The sequence below is a fragment of the Mesoplodon bidens genome (genome assembly GCF_964165515.1).
Source record: "Mesoplodon bidens genome assembly, chromosome: 3".
Lineage (NCBI taxonomy): Eukaryota > Metazoa > Chordata > Mammalia > Artiodactyla > Ziphiidae > Mesoplodon > Mesoplodon bidens.
Window position 1 is genome coordinate 60,417,565 of NC_138178.1, and position 18,328 is coordinate 60,435,892.

The window sequence follows — 18,328 nt, forward strand, 5'->3', positions numbered from 1 at the left end:
TTATTTTCTACAGGAAATGAAATGTTGGAGTGTTTAAAATCTAGAACAGGGATGGGTAAGCGGCATAACTTTTGTTGTTGTTTTTGTTCTGATTGGTGTGAAATGTTGGGCTGCTTCTCGTGCAAGGTGAATCGGAAAGTCTCGCTAGAAATGTGGCTTCCGGCACCGCTTGGAGGGGAGAGTGTGATTTGTTTGCCAAAGGCCCTGGTAGCCTTCAATCTGTCAAAACGTTGCAAGCTGGGAGCAGTTTGCCAAAGCAAACTATCAAAGTGGAATAACACACGAGTCACACACACACAGACACACACATGCTCTCCCATTCCCCAAACATTAATTTCGAATTGGGTCAGGAAGAACAAGACTTTGGGCCAGATTGTCAGTGTTTTAAAGAGGTGTGGGCACAGCTATGGACTAGCAATTAGACAGGTATGTGTGAGCAGGCTGAGGTGTCCTAAAACGGAGTCTACAGAGTCGGGGTGGGAACCTTACAGCCCTTGGCCAAGTTTCATCTGGCCCCTGGGGTTATATATTGCTCTGGCTGCTGTGATCGCAGCCCAAAGAATAATTTCCCCTCTGGGGGAATTTATTCTATTCCATTCAGAGCAGAGCCCATTTACTAACTAAGGTTTTATTCCAGCAAGCATTTTATTGGGTATCCCTATGCATTTTAGCCTCACTGGGGCCCAGCTTGATGAAGAAAAGAAGCATCTGACCATCTAAACATAACTTGCATAGTATTTTTGCAACAAAAGCACCAACAGACATTCTGCTGCCAGACCTTGTGTAAATCCTATGAGAATGAATTTTTGGAAAGTCACGTAGAGACTCAAAAGCACACTGATTTTTATAAATCCCTCATAAAAGAGCTTTGCAAAGCTCCCAAAGTTACTTTGGACATTTTGAAATCCATTAATCCACACTATTTCTACTTATCTTGAAATTTCACAGGTCATAAGAGGATGAAGCCTCATTCATTAATTCAATGAATTAAGCTCTTCCTATATAGCAGACACTTTCCGAGGTGCTGGGAGATAAAGTAGTAACAAAACAGACTCCCTGATCTCATGGACCTTATATCCTAGTGGGCAGAGGAAGAAATTTAAGTGAATAAAGACATACTATGTGAAATGGAAAGTGCTATGGAGAAAGAGAGATAGGCTGGGCTGGGAGGGGGAGTCCTGTTTTATGTAGGGTCAGGGAAGCCTTATGGAGAAGAGACACCTTTGGGCAGACACCTGACGTGGGGAGGAGGGAAGGAGCTGTAACCATATCTGGGAGTAGAGTTGACCAGGCAACCCTGGAATGCAGTCCCTCCAAGACAACAGGAAACCTAGAATTTTCCCTTCTCCCATCTTTCACTCCCTCTCTCACTCCAAGTCCCCCGACTGTTATGGAAGTGTAGCCTGGGATGAGTGGTTATGCAAAATGGCTCGTGATTGCATTACAAATATGTGGCTTAGGTGTGTGCCAAGAACTTTGAGGGGCTGAGGTGTAACGCATTTCTGGAGCTGCTGTTTGTTTTCTTAACAAAACCACACCAATCTGGTTTTCTTTTTAAATGAGTAAACAGTGCCAGAATGTGTTACAAATGATTCAGATTTGTAGGCACGGCCTCATAAGGTGCTTTCTTGCACATGAACTCATTTGAGGTAGGCAGGGCAGGTTCTATTATTCCCATGTTACAGATGAAGAAACTGAGGTGCAGAGGTGCTTTGCCCAAGGTCATGTAACCAAGGAGCATAAGGTTGTATCCAGTAAGGAAACAACTAGAAAAATAACTGTTCTTTTCCCATCACTGTGTCCACACCCACTCCTTTAGATACCCCTGCCCCGTGCCTGGAAGACAGCTTAGGCAGTTTTCTGGTCCATTGCAGGCTTAATGAGCAGTCTCTCTTTCAAGTATCAAAAGGCCCCAAAAGATGTGTGTATGTGAGGGAGGGGGTAGCTTTAATGGTTGAATGCCCATCCTTCTAGAAGTTTTAGTTTTCCTTCAGTAGCTTTAGTTTTTGTTTTCCTTGAGTACTTTTTGGGTGAATCTAAGGCATCAGCAACTTCACCATCCAGGCGTACACCCTTAGCCCCCTGTGTGCTGAGCAGCACAGGTCCATGTGCCTGTGCATTGGACAGTACAGAGAGAGAACATTTCCATTGTTGTAGAAAGTTCTCTTGGACAGCACTGGCCTAGAGCCTCAGCAAGTTATAAATCAACTCTTTGATTCTTTTCACCACTGATTTTATATTTTTCTGAATAGATTCCTTACTTGGAAGGATTTCATGTACAGATATGCTACATTAAAAGAAAGTCTAGTCAGATATAAAATTTTCAGTCTCTCATCCAATTTAAAGCTTCTTTCTTCCCCCCATCCTGGGCCTGGTCTGGCCTCAGACCCCTGTAGTGGGAAGAGAGGGCTTGGCTGTTTCTTCACACTCCTAGTTCCCCTCTGTGCCCCCCTCCCTCTGGTCCTCATTAGTTCCTCCAGGACAGAGCAGGGGAGGGGACAGATATCTGGGCAAAGAGGATCTCAATAGCATCGGTGCCCGCTGTCACCTGGTGTTGCTGTCTGATGTCTATGTTGTGGATTCTCCTCTCAGGGCCCTTTGGTTGGTCCTTTGGAGAACCTCCCCTTCACTGGGATCTCCTGCTGTGCATCCCCTGGTTCAGGCTGTGCAAGTACTGGCTGCCTCTTTATCCTGCCTCCCCCAGCTCCCGGGCCCTGTGGGTACGCACCACACATCACCTGTCTTTTGGTGAGCAATCTGCTTTGATGAGGTCCTTGCCAGAGGACCTAAGTCCTGCTTTCCATGGGAGAACCCCAGCTTTTCTTGCCCCTGTAAGCTCCAGGTACGTAGGCTGCTCCCACCCCAGCCCTCTCGCACCGCTCCGCCCTCCTAGACACTCCAGCCAGGTTTTGGACTTTAACTACGTTTCAGGGGAAAATCAAGCACCGCTCCTTATACCCCAAACCCAGGGGGTCCAGATCAAGCTCTCGAATGGTAGCCCTCCTTGTTTGGCTGGGAGGAGCTCCAACTTTTCCTCCCCTAAGGGGGGTGGAGGGGCTGTGCTCAGCATTCCTGCATCCCTAGCAAACTTCTCTCATTCTCCAGCCCACACCCCACTCCTTGCTCAGCCTGAAGGTTTAGGGTGAGGGGCTGCGGGGCAGGATGGGTGGGGGCGGAGGGAGGCACCTCCGTTTCTGGTCCTGAGTACACGGTGCAGCCCTTCTCTTTGGAACGTGTGCGTATGTCATCCCATTGGTTCTTAGCTTTGGGACCTCAGTGCAACTCTAAGACAGCAACAAAAAGGATGCATGGAACACCTTGGTACATATCCCTTCCCCATGCTTCTTGTCCCACCACACGGCCTCTAACCAGTCCGGCCACATCCATTCTGTGTGGTCTGCTAGACCGGTCTCATTTTCAGGCACAGTGAGGGTTAGGGTGGAATTTAGGGTTCTCAGAGATGGTGGGAGCTTTTCTAGCTCCACAGACCTTACCCCCCAGATTCAGACAGGTAGTCCTCATGCCCACCTCTACACAGTGAGTTTTCCTTGGACAAGGGCATGTTTCACATCTCTCAGTTATGTTAGAGGCCTCAAGAAGGTTGAGAAGCACTGGGTTACCTAACTGCCCTCAGGGCTAAACCCTTAAAAAAAGAATTCAAAAGACAACTAAGTAGGACCAGTGGCCTTTTTCCTGGGATGCTTCAAACAGTGCTGTTGATGATGTGACATCAGGAAACTTCAGGCATTTAATTAATTGGCAGTACTTGTTTCTCCTCTGACTAACTGGCTGTGCCGGGCGTGTCCATCTCTGTTATCTTCAGTGATCCTTACAGAAGATGAAAACACTGAAGCTCAGAGACATTGGCTCACCCAGGCTCACCCAGATGGGAATGGCGGAGCTGGGATTCTGGCCTCGATGTGTTTGAATCCAAAGCTTCACGCTCTCCCAGCACAGCCTGCTGTCTTGGGGCCAGCTGGCTCCTATTTCTACACCTTCTCTTTCTTTGATGACAAGCCCTAATCAGGGCTGGTGACAGTGGGGCTTAACACAGCTAATCTCACCCATGGAGAACATATGGGACACTAAAAGCCCAAGGACGGGCAGAGGAATGGTTCCGAGGAAAGCCTGGAATGTGGGAGAGGAACTTCCCTGGGAGAAGCAGCCCCCCTTCTGGCCTGACCTTACCACCTCCACGAGGACCAAGCATGCACGAGCGCTTACTCTGTGCCAGGCACGGTGTGTTATCTTATACAGGCCTCCCCAGACCTCCAGCCAGCTTCTGTGGTGTCCCCATCTTACAAGGGAGGAGACTGAGGCTCAAAGAGGTTAAAGTCCTGACTTGGAAACCTTGCTGGTAAGCAGTAAAGTGGGGTTTGATCCCAGGTTTGATCCCAGGTCTGCCTCATGCCACAGCCCTGCCCGCAGCTCTCTCCTCTCCTGTGGGGCCCTTTGCATCTTCACTGGGTCACATCCAGGGCCTGGGTTGGACTGTGCTCTCCCTTCCAGTGATGAGACGGGGATGCGCCTTCTGCTGGATGCTGCTGCCTGGAACATACTCACAGCCCTGCCTGTTGCTGTTTTTCTTTCTCAGTGTGCTGGGTTCCCTCCTGCTGCTTGGATTCCAGCTCGTCTGCCCACAGCCCTCCACTGAACACAGAAAGGTAAGCCATGGCCGTTCAGAGGCTTTCCTTCTCTGCCCAAGGGCCTGGTGGGGTTGAACCAGTCATCACCACCTTGAGCTTTGTTCCATTTGGAGGTTGAGTCACTGCTGATTCTCAGAGGAAGCACCATTTATAGGATGTTCACCAGTCTTCCTATCCTTCCGAAGTTTCTGATCTTCAAAATGAAGCTGGTGCCCAGAGTCGGTCTCTGATCCGAAAACAGTGCTGGCTTTGTGTCCTGTGTCCATTAGAGTGGGGTGGTTAAGGAGAGATGAGTGAGCAGACTCTACCTCCCCTAGGGGTGGAGGAGCACCAGCACGGAGCCTTTCCCCCTGCTACGGGCACCTTCAGGGGGATGCGTGTGGATGGTTAGAGAGAGAGCTGCAGCTAAAGCTGAGGCTGTAGCCATGTAAGAGCACCCCTCGGAGGGAGCCATCCATGATCTTTGGTTAGAAGGACACTGCAGCCAGCGGCCAGGCAGGGAGGGAGCAGGGAAATAAGGACCCGGCCCTCTTTTTCCTCCTCCCCTCCATCTCCTGCTGGTGACTCCCTAAACCTGAATCCAACCAAAGGACAGAAGACAGAAAAATCCCTTAATGCAGTGCTCAAAGGCCAGCCTCCTGGGCAACAGGGCTGGGTGGAGAAGGGTGGACAGAGCATCTGGAGGGACAAACGGACAGTAGCAAGCATGCTTCCCTTCAGGCTCTGTGTGTTTCATAGTAAAGGAATTATTCACTGTTGCCTAAACAAGCCCAATGCTGTCCTGCAACAGAGCAGTTGTGTGATTAATATTTCCTGAGAAACAGATGCATGATATGACTTTGGGAGGGTCCCTAAAATCCCTTTCTCCTATCTAGGAACTCCTGATGTCTACAAGTAATGAAATGCAGATACTTCTGAGAGGACTGATAGGTCAGTCATTTGTATCTAACTGTGACTGAGTTGGTTGGAACCTTTCCTAGAGGGGCTTTTCATAGGTGAAGTCCAAGAGAGAAGGGGGGCAAGAAAAGAGTATGTGTACAGGTTTGCCTAGATATGCACCTTCTTGGGAGAAGTTCTTTTTTTTTTTTTTTTTTGCGGTACGCGGGCCTCTCAGTGTCGTGGCCTCTCTCGTTGCGGAGCACAGGATCCAGACGCACAGGCTCAGCAGCCACGGCTCACAGGCCCAGCCGCTCCGCGGCATGTGAGATCTTCCTGGACTGGGGCACGAACCCGTGTCCCCTGCGTTGGCAGGCGGACTCTCAACCATTGCGCCACCAGGGAAGCCCTTGGGAGAAGTTCTTGATGTTCTTGTCTGATTAGTCTAATTTATCTTAGGTCTGTGGATTATGTTCTGACTTGGTCTTTCTGGGCCAGATGTGAACCTATATTGTGTTGTGTCCCCCATTAGGGTGTCAGCTCCATGAAGGTGGCATCTTACCTGTCTTGTTCACTCCCCAATTTCCACCTCCTGGAATACAGCATGGCCTGTTGTAGGTGCTCAATAAAATGCTTATTGAAAGACTGACTGAATGAATGGAAAACCTGGCCAAGATCTAAACATCATTTTGTTGGAGTCACTTGGCAATTTACAACCCTTTTACTCTACTACATCATCCCCATTCATGATTTCAAGAGTCAGAGAGGACAACTATGATAGACTGAATGTTTGTGTCCTCCCTGCCCTCCAGGTTGGTGTGTTGAAACCTAAACCCCTATGTGATGGTATTTGGAGGTGGGACCTTTGGGAGGTGATTAGGTGATGGAGTGGGGTCCTCATGAATAGGATTAGTGCCCTTGTAAGCGTTATGGGAGAGCTTGCTGCCCCACCATGTGAGGATACAAGGAGAATGCTGCACCCCAGAGGTCGGCACTGTGCTGGCACTCTGACCTTGGACATCTAGCCTTCAGAACTGTGAGAAATCAATTTCTGTTGTTTATAAGCCACTCAGTCTATGATATTCTGTTTTAGCAGCTCAAACGGACTAAGACAAAAATCGGCACTGAGAAGTGGTGGTGCTGCTATAACAAATACCTAAAACGTGGAAGTGGCATTGGAACTGGGTAGTGGGTAGAGGCTGGAGGAGTTTTGAAGTGCATGCTAGAAAAAGCCTATGTTGCCATGAATGGACTTTTAAAGGCGATTCGGGTGAGAGCTGAGAAAGAAAAGAGGGGAGCTCAATCTTCCTAGGGAATACCTAAGTAATCCCGAATAAAATATTGGTAGAAATATGGAGGTTAAAGGCCATTCTGATGGGGTCTTAGATGGAAATGAGGAACATGTTATTGGAAACTGGAGGAAAGGCTGTGCTTGTTATAAAGTGGCAAAGAACTTGGCTTGTTCCTGTTCTGGTGTTTTGTGGCAGGTAGAACTTGCAAGCGATGAAATTAGATATTTAGCCAAAGCAATTTCTAAGCAAAGTGTTGAAGGAGTGGCCTGGTTTCTCTTGACTGCTCATAGTAAAAAGTGAGAAGAGAAAAATGACTTAAAGATGGAACTGTTAACTGGAAAGGAAGCAGAACACAGAACTTAAAGATTTTGGAAAATCTTCAGTGGATCCCTATTGAAAAGAATGAGAAAGTCTGTCCAGGAAAGGATACTACGGGTGTGGTCGAGAGACCGTTTGATAAGGCGATTAGTCAGTTATCTTGACAGACGCCAGGAGCTATTGTCCAGGACAGTGGAAGAATGCAAAGGGGGCTGTGGTGCCTTCCAGATCTGGCTCATCTCCGCATCACCTCTCTTGGCGGTTTCCACTCCCCACACTCACTCTGAGCTCCTCAGCTGCGCCAGGAGCTGCTCCAGTGGCCCAGGGAAGGGTGTGGGCTGTGCCCAGCAGAGCCTTGGGGGCATGACTGGCTCCACGCAGATTTCAAAGGACAAGGCTTGAGCCCAGGTCCCAGGACCCCAACCTTGGAGAACCAGAGTGGGGGCAGGGCAGCCTGGAGCTTTGAGGCCCCAACCTGTGCAGGTAGGACCATGGGCCCAGTGGGCCTGGAAGGCAGAGCATGGAGCCAAAGAGGATTATTCTTAAGCCTTTATGGAATTTCCCCAATTTGGACTTTCTTCTTTCCTCTTTCTCCCATTTGGAATGGGAATGTCTCTCCTGTGCCTGTCTTACCATTGTATTTTGGAAGCACATAACATGTTTGATGTTAACATATTCACAGCTGGAGAGCAATTTGCTTCAGGATGAATCATACCTTGAGTCTCACCTATATCTGATTTAGATGACATTTAGATGAGACTCTGGGCCTAGAGTTTAATAATGATGCTGGAACCAGTTAAGACTTTCAGGGTTATTGGGATGGAATGAATGTATTTTGCTTGCAAGAAGGGTGTGAATTATGGGGGCCCAGGGATGGAATGCCATAGACCAAATGTGTCCCCGCAAATTCATTTGTTGAAACTTAATCCCCAGTGTGATGATATTTGGAGGTGGAGCCTTTGGGAGGTGATTAGGTCATGAGGGGATAAATGCCCTTATAAAAAGGGTCCCAGAGGGATCTCTAACCTCCTCTGCTATGTGAGGACACAGGGAGAACATTGCTGTCAGTGAACCAGGAAACAGGTTCTCCCCAGACACCAAATCCACAGGCCCCTTAATCTTGGACATCCCAGACTCCAAAACTGTGGAAAATAAATTTAAGTTTTCCATAAACCACACAGTGTATAGTATTTTTGTTATAGCAGCTGGATCAGACTAAGACAACTGTCTATTTTCATTATTATGTTGTATTATTTATTAGTGTTCAGAGTTAATCAGGGTTGTTAATCCTAATAGTTGAATCAATCTACCAGTGTTCTTTTTTTTTTTGCTGTTATTCAAATAGACCATCATACCTGAAAATGTTTTATAAATGGTCAACTTACTTTGCTGTTTCTCTTAATTTTTCAAGTTAGCCTGAATGATATAAATATAGCCTGAACAAAAGGTTCACAAAAAGGTATTGCCTCCATATTTCTTTCTTTTTCTTTTTTTTTTTTTTTAATGATGTTTATTCTCTTTACCAAGCTGTACCATAATGTGCTTGGTAAGCCTCCATATTTCTTAAAGAAAGTATTTGTTCTGAGAAATTTTAAAAAATGATTTATGAATTACTTTAGAATGTTGAATTTAAAAATTGAGCAAAAAGTTTCACATCTTGGTGTATGGTTCCTCCTTGTCAAAATATGAAAAACTTTGCAGTAGAAAGTTAGATTTAAAAAATTATTTTTTCACAATAACGTATAGATTCCTTTACTTGGAAAACATGCATTTTAGGACAGTTCTTCAATATAATTATATACATTTTAGCTGCCAGGATCATTGTCATTGTCATTCACCCCAGAGAAGAAAAGACTCAGTGCTTTCTTGGGTGGTGAATTTCTTCTTGACGTTTTATTGGAGCTCTGTGGAGCTGTGACTGTCATCCTGCCTGGCTATATCCCCAAAATCCTGGAGCACAAGCAGTACTGGCAGTAGTAACATCCATTTATTTCTGCAACATAAGAAATAAGGAGATACTTATTAAAACAGGGGTTGGAAATGTTTTTCTATAAATGGCCAGTTGTGACTATTTTAGGCTCTCTGGGCTACAAAGTCTCTGTCACAACTAGTCAGCTCTGCTTTTGTAGCACAAAAGCAGCAATAGATAACATGTAAATAAATGTACATGGCTGTGTTCCAATGAAACTTTATTTACAAAAAACTGGATTTGCCCCATGGCCCGCCATTTGCTAGCCACTGCTCTAAAGTCGGGTAGAGAGAGGTTAACTGTAATTACTGTATATGTGTTTTGAAGTTGGGACTTTAAGGAACACAAAGGATTTGAGAAAAAAAAAGTATATTTTTTCATTAAAACATAAGAATTATGATTGCTATCCAATTGTTTTCATTACTTAGATAAATCATAATTGAATTCCTCCTGACTGTTTTGTGGCAAGATCCACTCTCAATCTGTAGTAGAGAGCAGCAGCAAGAATTAGAAAACCATTTATGGTAAATTCTTAAGGGACAGCATTACTGATTTGTGCATACTGTAGTTTAGTATGCGTATGAAAACTACCCTCTAAAAGACATCTCTTTTTCTTTCTCATTTATTATAGTGTGTCCAACTTTAGCATATGGAAGCATTTCTACAGTGTAAGTTATTCTGAGGAAAAGACATAATTTGTGAATGCTGTCAAGTAAACTATGCATTTCTAAATGCTGCTTGGGTGACTGGATACATCTCTGTAAAAACTGTCCCATAATAGTGCAGGAAAAGGGGACTCGGGTGCAGAGTATAAGTAGCTCGTTTGAGAGATTTCTATCCAGAAGTCTTTCTCTCACTTCTGCAACATGGATGGCATCAGAAAGGATTGCTCAACCTCTGTTCTTGGTAGTTATTTAATGACACGTGGCAAATGATTTCATTTTAAAAACTCCCTGTAGCTTCATTTGCTGATAAGGTAAGACCAAGAGCAAAAAAAACTTGACCAAGGATTTAATAAAAACCATGTGTTATTAGTATGGGAAAATATGCAGATTGCAGAAAGCTTTTAACTTAATGAAAGTGTTCTGTCTGCTCCACAGACATTCACTGAGCAAGTTGCTTTCTAAGTCATAATGTGTATGGTCAACATAATCTATTTAGGAAAGAATCGTGAAACATAGTATTTTATTCCTACATATGGAAAAACATACATATACTTTAATCACAACTGCTTAACTTGTTTTTTTTTTAAAGTTTACTTTTTAATTAAAAGTATGCATGTTTATTACAGAGAATTTAGAAAACAATGAAAAACAATGAAGAAGGAAATAAAAACTCACTCCTAGGGCTACCAGCCAAAGAGAAGTGCTCTTCAATCTGTTATTTATAGAAACTTTAAAACAAGCAAACAAACTAAAAAAACCCAGACACACTACAGAATGAAGAAAGGCTGAAGTAAAATATTTGTTTTTCTAACTGATTAGCAAGCCACAGTGTGAATAGCAGGGGACCTTGTAATGGGTTTAGAGCCTACTATTACTGTGTGCAGCTATTGACTTCAAGTTGCCTCTTGACAATGTCCTACAACTGGATATTGGACAGAAAGCCTATAGAAGGACAAAAAGAAGTTTTAGGTAACATAAAATTGCTCATATTATTATTATTATTTTTATTTTTTTTTTTTGCGGTACGCGGGCCTCTCACTGCTGTGGCCTCTCCCATTGCGGAGCACAGGCTCCGGACACGCAGACTCAGTGGCCATGGCTCACGGGCCCAGCCGCTCCGCAGCATGTGGGATCCTCCCGGACTGGGGCACGAACCCGCGTCCCCTGCATTGGCAGGCAGACTCTCAACCACTGCGCCACCAGGGAAGCCCATAAAATTGCTCATATTATTGCTCCTGTATTCAAGAAGGGAGAAAACAGTAATGTTTCCAGAAGAAAATATATGAAAATATCCTAATGATTTGAGGTAGGCAAGGATTTCTTAAACAACACACCAAAAGAACTAACCATAAAAGAACTGGACTTCATTGGAATTGAGGACTTTTGTTTATCGAAATACACCATAAAGAGTGAAAAGATAAGCCATAGACAGGGTGAAGATATTCACAATTATATATTTGACAAAAGATTCATACTCAGATTGTATGAAGAAACTACTAATCATTAAGAAAAAGTTAAGCAATTCAATTTTAAAATGGGCAAAAGACTTGGAAAGACACTTCATGTAAGAGGGTATTCTAATGGTCAGTAAGCATGTGAAAAGATGCTCAATCAAAATCATTAAGTAAATCATTAGTCCCTAGGGAAATACAAGTTAAAATGAGATACCACCAGAATGGCTAAAATGAACAACACTGACAGTACCAAGTGCTGATGCAGATGTGGAGCAACAGGAACTTTCATATACTGCTGGTGGGAGGTTAAATAGTAAACCCCTTTGGCAGCATATCTTAAAACTGTTTGGCAGCATATCTTAAAGCTTTTTTTTTTAACAACCTGGCTATTCTACTCCTAAGTATTAATATTAACCCAAGAGTGATGAGTGCATGCCTCACCAAAAAATACACATTAAAAATGTTCATAGAAGTTTATTTATAATAACTTAAAATTGGAAATAATCCAAAAGTCTATCAGCAAGAGAATGGATAAATAAATTATAATATGTCCATACAAGATAACATTAAACAACAATTAAAAATTAGACATCTGTTTCCAGCCAAGATGGACCAACAGCGATCAGATTTACTCTCCCATCTAGAATAAGAGCAAAATGGCCAAGATAGAGCAACAGGGACCAGATTTCCCCTAATCCTCTGACCTGAAACAACCAAAAGAAAATAAAACCAAACAACATATATAAAACAGTGTTTTTCAAAACACTGGACATCAGGCAACAAAAGACAGTGATCCCTCAGAGATGAGAAACAAATGAGTTGAATGTGAAAATTTCCCCAGCTAACTGCTGGGGAAATGGGAATACAGGCAGAAACTTTTGACCTCCTTGAGTTAAGGAGATGGACTTGACAGTCCAGCTAGATCAAGGTGGAGAGAGTCTGCAGGGCAGAGTACCAGAGAGGAGAGAACTACACAAAGGGAAGACTGCAAGAGATCTGCAGGACTTTCTCCTCAAGGATACAGTGCTGCACTGACCAACACATGTGTGAGGAAACAGCCTGAGGCCAGAAGAGAATTGTCAGACAGGATTAAAGGGAACAATTTCTGGTACTCAGGCAGGAACAGGAACAGTGACTCTTCCCAGCAGCCAGGCTTTATAAACTCATAATCCAGGAGGCATTGGAGAGAATACTCAGGAAGCTCTTGCCTTGGTACTGCATTGCTCTGGACATGACAAACAAGTCATAAAAGCACTACTGAAAGGGTCAAACTGTTTCTAAATAACTTAGCTATCCTAGCACAAGTCTCAAGAATATAGGAATATGAAAATATCCAGCACCCAACAAGGTAATATTCAAGATGCCTGGCATTTAGTCAAAGATTACGAGGCATGCACAGAAGCAGAAAAACATTAGCATTATTCTCCATAATGAGAATAGTCAGTCAATTGAAACCAACTCAGAATGACACAGATGTTAGAATTTGAAAACAAGGATATTAAAAGTTATTAAAACTGTATTCCATATATTCAAAAAGTTAAGTAGAGGTTTGGAAAATATAAAAAACACCCATGTCAGACTTCTCGAGATGAAAATGAAAATTACACTGGATGGGATTAATGGAAAGTTAGACAGTGCAGAAGAAAAGAGAACTTGAAGATATAGCAATAGAACCTTTCCAAAAAGAATCTAAAAAAGATGAGGAGTATCAGTGACCTCTGGAACAACTTCAGGTGAGCTTTTATATGTACAACTGGAGTACCAAAAGGAGAAGAGGTGGGGGGGGTGACAGAAAAATATTTTTTAAAATATTAGGAAATGTTCCAAATTTGACTAAAAGACTATGAACCCAAGAATATCAATGAACTCCAAGCACTAGAAACATGAAGAAAATGGCACCCTTACACCATTACCAAACTGCTTAAAATTAATGATAAAGACAAAAATTTTAAAGCCCTTAGAGGAAAAAACATTACATCCACAGAAAGAAAGATAAGGATGATAACAGATTCCTTGTCTGCTGTCACTCATGCAAATGAAGCAATATCTTTAAAGTACTGAAAGAATACAACAGTCAACCTAGAATTCTATACCCAGAAAAAACAACTTTCAAAAAATGAAAGTAAAGATGCGTTCAAACATAAATGCTGTACCACACCTGTACCACAAAAATTGTTAAAGGAAATTCTTTAGGCAGAAGGATAATGATTTCAGAAAGAAATATAGACCTATACACACAATGAGATGAACCAGAAATAATAACTGCATGGATAAATATATAAGGTTTTGAAAAATTATTTAAATCTCTTTTAAAGATTGACTCCTTAAATGAAAATAATATAATGTGTTGTGGAGTTTATAACATATGTATAAGTAAAATGTATGGCAACAATAGTGTAAATGCCAGAAGAGGATAAATGGAAGTATAGTATTGTAACATTCTTATAATATATGTAAGACTGTGTCATATTACTTGAAGGTAGACTGTGATAAGTTAATGACGTATACTATAAACCTTGAAGTAACAATTCAAGAAACACAACAAAGAATTTTAGCTCAGAAGGAAATAAAATAGCATCATAAAAATACCCCAATAATTCAAAAAAAGGCAGAAATAGAAGGAAAAGAGATGGGACAACTAGAAAACAAATAGCAAGATGTTAGACTTAAATATAATTATATTAATAATCACAGAAGCACCTCAACTACAAGGCAGAGTTTGACAGGTTGGATATAAAAAAACAAGACACTCAACTGTATGCTGTTTACAGGAAACACACTTCAACATAAAGACACAAATTAGGTTAAAAGTAAAAGGATGGAAAAAGATATACCATGTTAACACTAGTCAAAAGAAAGCTGGAGAGACTCTATTAATATCAGATACAGTAGATTTCAGAGCAAAGAGTATTACCAAGGATAAAAAAAAGTCATTTCATAGTGGTAAAGGAGTCAATTCATCAGAGGACATAACAATCCTAAACGTTTATGTACCTCATAATAGAGCTTCAAATTACTGAAGCAAAATCTGATATAGCTGCAAGGAGAAACAGAAAAGTCCACAATTACTGTCTGAGACTGTAATACCACTTTCCTAATACTGGTAGAGCACATAGACAGAAAAATCAGTAAGAATGGAGAAGATTTGACTATGACCATCAATCAACTTGACCAAATGGACGTTTGTAGGACATTCCCCCAGACAAAATCTGATATGTATTCTTTTCAGGTGCGTGAAGAACACTTACTAAGATAAATCATATTTGGGGCCATAAAGCAAGTCTAAATAGACAGGATTCAAGTCACTGACAGTTTATTCTCTGATCACTGTGGAATTAATTTAGCAATCAGTAAAAAAGATACCTGGAGAATTCCTAAATATTTGGAAATGAAATAAAACACTTCTAAATAATCCATGGGTCACAGAAGAGATGAAAGAGAAATTAGAAAGTACTTTGACATGAATGAAATTGAAAACACAAAATATCAGAAACTGTGGGATGCTGCTAAAACAGCACGCAGAGGGAAATTTATATAACTAAATACCCATAAAGACAAAAAAGGTCTCTAATCAGTGACCTCAGCTTCCACTGAGGAAGCAACTAGAGAAAGAATGATTAAACTCAAAGTAAGAAGAAAGGAAATAATAAAGATCAAAGCAGAAATCTATAAGGTAGAAACAGAAAAACCATAAAGGAAACCATTTATTCCAAAAGTTGGTTCTTTGAAAAGATCAATAAAATGGATAAATCTTGAACCAGAATCATCAGGGATAATGAAGACACAAATTGTCATTATCAGGAGACAGGCTGGTAGCATCACCATAGATTCTGTAGATATTAACAGGATAATAAGGGAATATTATTAATACTTTATTCTTATAAGTTCAACAACTTAAATGAAAAAGACAAATCATTTGAAAGATACAGACTATCAAAGCTCACTCAAAAAGAAATAGATAACCTGAATATTCCTATATTTATTAAAGAAATGGAATTTGTAGTTTAAAATCTTCCTGCAAAGAAAACTCCAGGTCCTGATGGCTTTAATAATGAATTCTTACAAGCATTTAAGGAAGAAATAATACTAATTTTACAGAAGCTCTTCCAGAAAATGGAAGAGAAAGAAAACTTCCCAACTCATTCTATGAGAACAGCACTACATACCAAAGCCAAATAAAGATGTTACAAGGTAAGAAAACTATAGGCGATTATTCATCATGAACAGAGATACAAAAGCTCTAAATAAAATTTTAGCAAATTAAATCCAACATTATAAGAAATGATAATACATCATGAATAAGTGGGCTTCATTCCAGTCATAAGAGTTTGGTTCAACATTTAAAAATGAATTGATATATTTCATCATATTAACAAACTAAAAAAGAAAAACCATATGGCTACTTCATTAAATGCAGAAAAGTTCTGACAAAATCTGACATCCATTCCTGATAAAAGCTCTCCGCAAACTAGGAATAAAAAGAAACTTGCTATAACCCGATAAAGGACATCTACTAAAAACCTATAGCTAACCATACTTAGTGATGAAAGACTGAATGCTTTTCTTCTAAGACAGAGAAAAAGACAGCAGTGTTTTCTCTCACCGCTTCTACATTGTACTGGAAGTTCTAACCAATGCTGTCAGGCAATGAAAAGAAATAAAATGTATCCGAATTGGAAAGGAAGAAGTAAAATTGTCTTTATTTTCAGACAACAAAATTGTCTGTAGAAAATCTGATGAAATCTAAAAAAGACTATTAGAATAAGTGCGTTTAAGTTATTGGATATAAGGTCAATAAGCAAAGAGTCAATTGTGTTTCTGTCAACTGCCAATGAGTAATAGAAAATTAAGTCAAAAACGGTATCATTTACAACAGCATGAAAAATATGAAATACCTAGGGGTAAATTTGACAAAAGATGTGAAAGACCTATACACTTATAACTATAAAACATTATTGAGAGAAATTAAAGAAGACGTAAATAAATGGAGAAATATACTACGTTTATGAGTAAGAAACTCAATATTATTAAGATAACCATTCTCTCTAAATTGATATATAGATTTAACACAATACCAATAAAATTCCCAGCAGACTTTTTGCAAAAATTAACAAACTCATTAAAAAACCTTTATGAAATGCAGGGGACCTAGAATAGCCAAAAAAAATTTCAAAAAAAAAGAACAAAATTCCAGGAGTTATACTACCTAATATTTGCATTATTATGAAACTACAGTAATAAAGATATCATGTTATTGGCATCAAGGTAGATAAATAGTGGAACAGAATATAGACCCACAAATATATGGACAACTGAATTGTGGAAAAAGTGCGATGGTAATTCAGTGGAAAAAGGGTAATCTTGCAATAAATAACCCTGGGACAGTTGGATATCCACATGCAAAATAGTGAACTTCAATCCATACCGTGTACAATATGCAAAAATTAACTTGAAATTGATCATAAATCTAAATGTAAAACCTAAATCCTTAAACCTTCTAGAAGGAAACAAAGGGGAAAATACTTGTGACTGGACTAGACAGAGATTTTATTTTTTAGATACAACATCAAACTCATGACCTATATAAAAGAAAGAGTTGATTGATTAAATTTTATCAAAACTCCTAACTTCTGTTTTAGAACACTCTTAAGAGAATGAAAAGGCAAGCCACAGACTGAGAGAAAATATTTACAAGTCATATATTGATAAAGGACTTGTATCCAGAATATATAAAGAACACTCAAAACCCAATAATAAGGAAAAACTGCCTGATACAAGAGTAAGCAAAAGATTTGAAATGATGCTTCACCAAAGGTACATGGTTGGCAAATAAGCTCAGAAAAAGCTTTCAACATCATTAGTCATTAGGGATATACAAATTAAAACTACGATGAGATATGGCTACACACCTACTAGAGTAGCTTAAATTTAAAAGACTGATTGAAAAAATAAAATAAAATAAAATAAAATAAAAGACTGATTGTACCAAGTGCTGATGGCGACGTGGAGGAGACTGCCTCCCTCGCAGGCTGTTGGTGGGACTATAAAAATGGTAAACTATTCTGGAAAACATTTTGGCAGTTAAAAAAAATTACACGTATACCTATCATATGATCCAGCATTTACCCAAGAGAAAAGGAAATATATATCCACACACAGACCTGTACATGAATATTCATAGCAGCTTTATTTGCCATAAACTGGAAACAACCCAAATGTCCATCAACAGGTGAATGGATGAACAAATTGTTGTCTATCCACACAAAGAAATACTACTCAGCAATAAAAAGAAAGGAACTATTGATACCTGCTACAACATGGATGAATCTCAAAATAATTATGCTGAGTGGAAGAATCTATACAAAAAAGTGGACTGTATTAATCCATTTATATAAACTTCTAGGAAATGTAAACTAATCTATAATGATGGAAAGAATATCTGTGTTTGTGGGGGATGGAGAAGGGGAGGAAGGGGAGATGACCAAGGGGTACAAAGACACCTTTGGGGTGATGGATATGTGCATTATCTTGATGATGGTGCTGGTTTCATGGGCGAATATGTATGAGCAATCTTATCCAATTGTACTCTTCAAATATGTATAATTTATTTTGTGTCAGTTATACCTCAATAAAGTTGTTAAAGATAAACTACTCGTATAAGCAACAACTGAATAAATTTCACATGAATTCATTCAGTGAATTCACTGAATACATTTTCCTTATTGACTCTAAGAAACTAGACACAAAATACCTACAGTATGAGTCCATTTGTATTTAGTTCAAGAACAGACAAAGCTAATACGTGGTGAAAATAAAATCAGAATAATTGATACCTATGAGGGGTGGGGGTGGGATTGACTAGTAAGAGGCATGAGGAAACCTTCCAGGATGTTGGAAATACTCTTGATCTTGACCTAGGTGCTGTTTTTTTAGGTCTTAAAAGTGTAAGGAGTCATACATTTAGAATGAGAATACTTTATGCACTTCATGTGTGTTGTACCTCAGTAAAGAAAAGGAGAAAGAAGACCATGCAGTGCATTAAATGCCATTACTGAAATGGCAATGAAAGTCTTTGGAGCAGTGTGGGATTGTCCTTTCAGAGTTACCA

General features: G+C 40.5%; 1 protein-coding gene across 1 annotated transcript in view; it reads left to right on the forward strand.

The window, feature by feature from the left end:
* Window positions 1-18,328, forward strand: part of THSD4 (thrombospondin type 1 domain containing 4) — a 588,944-nt gene that overhangs the window by 35,923 nt on the left and 534,693 nt on the right. Inside the window, exon 3 of the mRNA XM_081227432.1 lies at window positions 4,595-4,664. Within this exon, the coding sequence (XP_081083558.1) occupies window positions 4,595-4,664 (70 nt within the window). The remainder of the gene's footprint in view (window positions 1-4,594; window positions 4,665-18,328) is intronic.